At 35.9% G+C, this 6,817-nt stretch overlaps 1 protein-coding gene across 1 annotated transcript in view; it reads right to left on the bottom strand.

Annotated features, from left to right (window-relative positions):
• Positions 1–3,632: 3,632 nt before the first annotated feature.
• LOC106884342 (uncharacterized) overlaps positions 3,633–6,817 on the bottom strand; it is a 92,691-nt gene continuing 89,506 nt past the window's right edge. Inside the window, exon 15 of the mRNA XM_052972813.1 lies at positions 3,633–3,966. Within this exon, the coding sequence (XP_052828773.1) occupies positions 3,650–3,966 (317 nt within the window). The 3' untranslated portion in view covers positions 3,633–3,649. The remainder of the gene's footprint in view (positions 3,967–6,817) is intronic.

Below are 6,817 nucleotides of genomic sequence, written 5' to 3'. Positions count from 1 at the left end.
TGAAAGGTGAACTTGACAGTGCTGAAAACAATCCAAAGAAACGTTTCAGAGTCGCTGGAGGAGGTTGTAAAACAAAAGCACCTGGCGTGAGAGACGCCTTGTTTGAATGGTTTGTGGATATTAGAACATCGCTGCATGCGAGATTATCACAAGCTCTTTTCCTATCAGAGGCTGAGAAATTTTATGAGCAATGGATTTGCCAACACCCAGACACACCTACTGAGGAAAAGCTTCGTTTTTGAAAAAGCTGGATGAAAGGTTGGCAAAAGGAGTATAGGGTATCACTGAAATTTCCAAACAAACGCATTTGAATCTCCAAAGAGCAATGTGTTGAGTACACTCAGGATTATTTGCAGAACATATGGAGTGTGCGTTGTTATTTCCTTGACAAATTTGGCGTAGATCCTCCTATTATCAATGGAGATCAAATGACCTTGGACCGGAATGAAAGTAGCAGATAAGCTACTTTAACATTCAGAAGGTATGTTCATCAAAGAAAACCACCATTCGTCTAGAGAACATATCACAGTGTTCACCCAGGTTAGCAATGATGCCAAAATCAATCGTATCCCAGAGTTTGTATTTAAAAGAACTGGAAAATGACCTACACTTCTGATGCAACATTGCAAGATTGATGTCGAATATTGGTAAAATATTCCTGACACTATATTAGATAAGCACTTTCCTGTAGGAGATAGAAACAGGAAGATATTTAACAGAAATACTGTTAAATTATCGTGCAGCTGCTGTCCAAACATGAAAAGTATTATCAACCGCAGGAGCCAGCAAGAGGCGAACCCAGGCTGTAATTGTCGTAATGCAGAATCCTGTCCGCTAGACCAACAGTGTTCAACTAAGTCCATTGCATACGGAGCAGAGGTCTCGGCAAACATTATTAACAACGATTTAACTGATAGGAAAACCCACATTGGACTATGCGACGGGAATTTCAAAAGACGGTATACCAATCATATGACATCCTTCCGCCATAATGAGAAGAGTAATGCAAAAAAATTGGCGAGCCACATTTGGACACTGAAAACGAACAATATTCTTTATATTATTAAATGAAAAATAATAGAAATGCTAAACCACACATGAATAATCCAACAAATGTAGGCTTTGCTTGGCTGAAAGGGCGCAAATTTTATTCAAATCAAAAATTCTGAACTCAGTATTGAACTCAAGATCAGAGATATTCAGTGGGTGTAAACATATGTCTAAATATATTCTTAAAAATTGGAAGATTCTTCTGATACCGGACTGAACAACGTTTTCTAAATATTATTTTCTCAGTATAACTCTGAAATATTTTCTAGGTTTTTTTTTTTCAAATCTTATTTTACATTCTCACATTTTCACAACGCTTAGGATACAAATATAATGGCGTTGAGTTATATCAACATTTACAATTTCTCCATCCTGTCATTTTCTTTTTGTATAATATTATCGACCTTCAAGTTTTCCACTTATATTTACTCGATTTTGTAAATTCATTTTAATATATACTTAATATAACTTGTATAGTGTATATAAAGTGTGTGGTTTTGTGTATGCATGAGTTCGTATGGTCTTGAGTCTTCGTATATACAATATAATTTCAGTTTTTCTTTATATATATTTATATATATATATATTTATATTTATATTTCGTATTTTCTTCGTAATTTTCATGTTCATCCGCTCATTTATAGCTTTTTAAAATAATATTTTAATATATCTTTTGATATGCATAACCTTTAATCTTTTTATATATAGTGTTTATTTATATATTTAAAAGGAATTTTTTTTTATTATTCATTCACCCGTTTTGGTGGAATCTTCCATTAGGTACTTTTGTTTTCGTATCGCTTCACACCTGTCCGCTATTTACACGTAACTCTCTTGGTTGGATAGTTCAATCAGCGCCTGATAAACGTACTTGTGTACATGAAAATATTAGTTGCGCATATAATGCCTGTAGTATGAATAATTGATAGTAATATATATATATATATATATAAAACAAACGAGGGCTGTATTTCCAGGAAGGAAAAAACATTGGGATCTTTTCCCTTTGAACGGTAGATCGAGAAATTAATTTTTTGTAATTAAACACTTTCAAACTTCAGACACTGGTAGAATGTATCATATAAAACATCTTTTACTCTTAGTGTTGTTGAGAAAAGTTTATATTTTCAAAGTTATTTCGTGTTAAAGTAGTCATATTTCGGTACTTTCAACCAATCAATGACGTGTATTCAGCTGAATAAAATTACTGCTGTTGTTTGTCAACAACAATTATCGGTGGTGGATATTTCGTTTGTCATTGTTATTTATGACATCGTTCGTGCGTTTGTACTGATTTCAGCTTTAGGGTTTTAGGGTTAGGGTTTTAGAGTTAGGGTTAGGATTTTAGGGTTAGAGTTAGGGTTTTAGGGTTAGGGTTAGTGTTTTAGGGTTTGGGTTAGGGTTAGGGTTAGGGTTAAGGGGTTAGGGTTAGGATTAGTGTTGGGGTTTTAGGGTTAGGGTTAGGGTTGGGATTTTGGGGTTACAGTTTCGGAAAAAAGTGAAAATGAAGAAATTGGGTGGGGGGGGGCAAAAAAGTCTTTCCGAAAATAGTAGCTGAAAAACAAGAAAAAAACCCCCACTAAAAGCAGTAGAAATGCACGAACGATTGTGGTGGTGCCATGAAGTAAACGTATTTCATAAAGTAAACATATTTCATGAAGTAAACATATTTCATGTTTCTCCAGTCCACTTAGTTGTAAATGAGTAACGCTGAGATGAACTGACCTTCCGTTCAAAAGGAATATTAGCCTGCCCGCTTAGCCGGTGGTGTGGCATTCGAAAGCTACAACAATGCACACTCACACACACACACACACACACACACACACACACACACACACACACACACACACACACACACACACACATCCACACATACAAACACACAAGTGGATGCATGAGGACCACATCCGTGACATTCCTACAGAATGTGTCTGTATGTGCGTGCATGTGCACATGCGTATGTGTATAAATGTAATGAACATACGCAAATAAATCTCGATCTACAGATCAACAATTGATATCTAAAGATAGTATACAACAGTAGCCATACACCGCTAAACTTCTTCAGCCAGCGGGCTACACCAGGTGAGGATAGCCAAACGGATATGTAATTCTTGGTGAGATAGCGCTTGCCTACCGATGCATATGAAGGTGGATCAGGCGGACTCTGCAGAAGACATCTTCATGGTTCAATGGAGAGAAGACGGCTGCAGCAATGCAAGAGTGCAAAGAGTAAGATAAGGCAAGCACGACATTTTGGTCATCTACTGCATCCGTCTCCATCTGCAGTGTTTGATCTGGTATTGTCACTGGAATGAAGCTGGTCAGAGACGAGAGAATGAGACTGAGGCGCATAAATCTTCTTCACTTTTAACAAAATCACCGCACAAGCCACTATTTAGCCTTTGCCCATGATGACTAGATGGTCATCGCCGTTACGACGGATGAACATGTGTACACACACACACACACACACACACACACATACTATTCCTAGAAAGTATGTTGTGAAAGAAATAAAATTGATTTACATTTATAGATTTATCAACAGTATATATTTTTATTCAATTTGCAGATACATAGAGCTGAAATAGTTCTAACTCATAATTACGCCGTAGAACCATTTGAAAAGATATAGGGCGTCTATAGAAATTATCATTGTAAATGGTACGACAATGAAAAGGACAGCGATAGCGCCGATACATTTCGAAGATAATCGTGCGTCGGGCATACTGACTTTAGAACGGATGTATTTAGAAGTTGAATTTCGCAGAAATGCTAACTCCGAAACAATCTCAAGTAGCTTTTTATCGAGTTCCTTTTGGGTTAGGTTGTGTCGTTCGTTTTCACACTCACACGGACACAGTGTTGTGTTTGCTGGAGGAATAGGCTCGGTTTCAGTGAATAGCGAGACTGCAATATAGAAACACAGTGAGACTTAAATGTGTATTTGAAGATTTTGAAAGACTTAAGTTATCGAGTGTTTAAGTATTTAGATTATTAATCTTAAACTCAACTTTAAACTTTTATAACAAATCAAGTTATTAGAGATACAACAATCAGCCTGACAAGAGAATGCTAAAAAGATTCTCTAATAGAAAGAGTAACAATAAGAATAAGTAATTGTACGATCACTGGATTTAATAATTTGGGCAAATATGTGAATGGCGAGCGTTCCGAAACAAATTTTGAGACCATGCCAGAATGTATTCCCAGAATGTTTTGTAGGTTGGTCAGAGAAGGAAAGAGAGCACACAGGCTTCACTTTACAGTCTCAGAAGTGGAGGCCCGAACGGAAAAAACTTGCCTTTAGCCCTGAGTGGACACTGCTAAAGACACCCCAAAACTAGATGGCACTATTAAACCAGACGATAGATTGAGCCTACCTCTCCTGGATAGAAACAGTCCTTTCTACAGGTGCTCACACGGTTTCTGTGAAGAGGTTTCCTCTCACAAGGTCTTGGACGAACTGACACTATGCTGAGCAGGTGTAACTGAGGGATTACATTTTTATCCAGCGACTTCACAAAAGACACTCCAAGGTAGTCAGACAGCTATGTTAAACAGGGATGTATATTCTGTTTGGCCATTTTATTGTGTAGCTAACCTGTAATGCATTGGCGTAACTATAGTCACGTGGCAAGCAATTTCGCTTTGCGATCGTCTGGTTCAGTATTCAAAACCAAGCCTCAGTCTACGAATGATCAAGAAGTCAGTTTTCTTCTTGCTTCTCCACCATTCTTGAAATATCTACCAAAAATAATGTGTTCCACTATTCTTCCCTGCTTTTCTTCATAAAAATGTTCTCATGCCTTTCGAATGATGCTTTTAATGTGAAAGTATTTTGTTTGAATGTAATAATTCTAAACCCATGAGAAATTAGTTGCTGATATTTTGCAAGCTATTTTCTTTCGAAAAAAAAAAACGACAAAAATAAATATATTGTTAGCCTCAAGGATCTTTAAAGATTTAGCATCTAGTTGTTATTTAATGAAACTAAATATCTTCTTAGCAACGAGGAATGAGTTTAATGGCTTAGTGCCTAGTTTCAGCTCTTCTTAGAAAGCGTTCAACTACAGTGAACAGTATACAGCTTCTATTCTAATGATCTATTACAGTGGAGTTGTATAACTTCTTTGGGCGTATTTCCTGGGTCATCAGTCTGAATATTTTCGAGGAATTTTTCGATTCTCAAGTTATCGGTCTCACGTATGCAGGCTTGGTCCATGGCAGGACATCGACTTTTGGTGGTTAAATGTAATCGAAGGAAGATGATGCAACATTCAAAAGTTGTTTGGATCGATTTTAGCCTCTGTCGTTTTGTTTTCCTTTTAAGTACAGATGGCAGAGATTTAACATCGATCTTAACAGCCTGTGAATATCGCATCATCTCATTTGACATTTAATTACTGTTGCTAATCTAGCAATTCCTGAAATATATTAACAATTTTCAGGTTTTGACATCAATATCAGGATTCCATCAAGCATCTAATCAAATCACCCAAATGTAGGTACGAGCACTGGTACAGCAAACACATTGTAAACTATCGGTTTATTGCTTCTCGTTACTTGTTCCTTCTTAGAAGTTTCTTAATAGGAAATATTTCCATCTATTCCTATATGCTTATAGCATTCCTCTTCAGATATTGCGGAAATAGTCAGGTCACTGATAGCAATGATAGGATTGTAGTTCTCCATCATTTCGCAACCATATAAAAATATTTATCCCAGCCATACTCTATCCCTATATCTTTTGAAGAAGTCCTAATCAGACGAAGCTTTCTTTTATATCATCCATATCCTTTCAAACTTTCACACTTGGAGCTGGAGTGGAGTGTTCTCCAGTGTCTTCTGTACTGAAAGAAGACCGTTCGACATTTTCAGAATCTCTACAGCTTCTCAAGAGTCTTAGCTAGTGGGTGCTATCGATGGCGACATGACAAATAACATGAGGTAGTTATAGTAGCTTTTAATTCTAGTAAACACCAATACAGGAAGGAAGACATCATTGTTCTCAAAACTTGAGAGAGCAGCCCTGTTCATTACAACATCAATGACTGCATCTACTTTCTAAAACTTCAGGCCGACAGCTGACAGTAGATCTTGTTATACATAACACATACATACATACATACATACATACATGCATGCATACATACATACATACATACATACATACATACATACATATATACAAACAAACAAAAATACCCTGTTGTTGATATTGAAATTCCAATGAAGGAACATTGGATTTAGGTTAGAAACCGGTTCTTTCTCTATTGGCAAGAAATCTTGAAATAAAGTGGATAACGACATACGTAAAGAAAAATGAAAAGAAATCAACTTGCTGATTCCCTTATTACAAATACAATTTGTACCTGGAACAGTAAATACATGTAAGACTTTTTTCAAATTTAAAATGTGAATTTGTTTTTATTATTTATATAGTTACAAACCAGCTCCTACCTTAAAAGAAAAATTCAAATAATTAAAAACAGAAAAGAATATACATATGTGCATGCGTACATACATATATACATACATGCATACTACATACATACATACATACATACATACATACATACACACATACTCGCGCGCGCACATACACACGCATACATACATACATACATACATACATACATGCATACATACATATATGCGTGCATGATAATACTCAATAATACTTATTTGTCTTTACACTTTACATGATAATGCTAAATATGTATATATGCATATATATATATATATATATATATATATA

This window comes from Octopus bimaculoides, chromosome 14 (genome assembly GCF_001194135.2).
Source record: "Octopus bimaculoides isolate UCB-OBI-ISO-001 chromosome 14, ASM119413v2, whole genome shotgun sequence".
Taxonomy (NCBI): Eukaryota; Metazoa; Mollusca; class Cephalopoda; order Octopoda; family Octopodidae; genus Octopus; species Octopus bimaculoides.
Note: the sequence above shows the minus strand (reverse complement) of the source record. Positions and strands in the feature narration are given on the sequence as shown.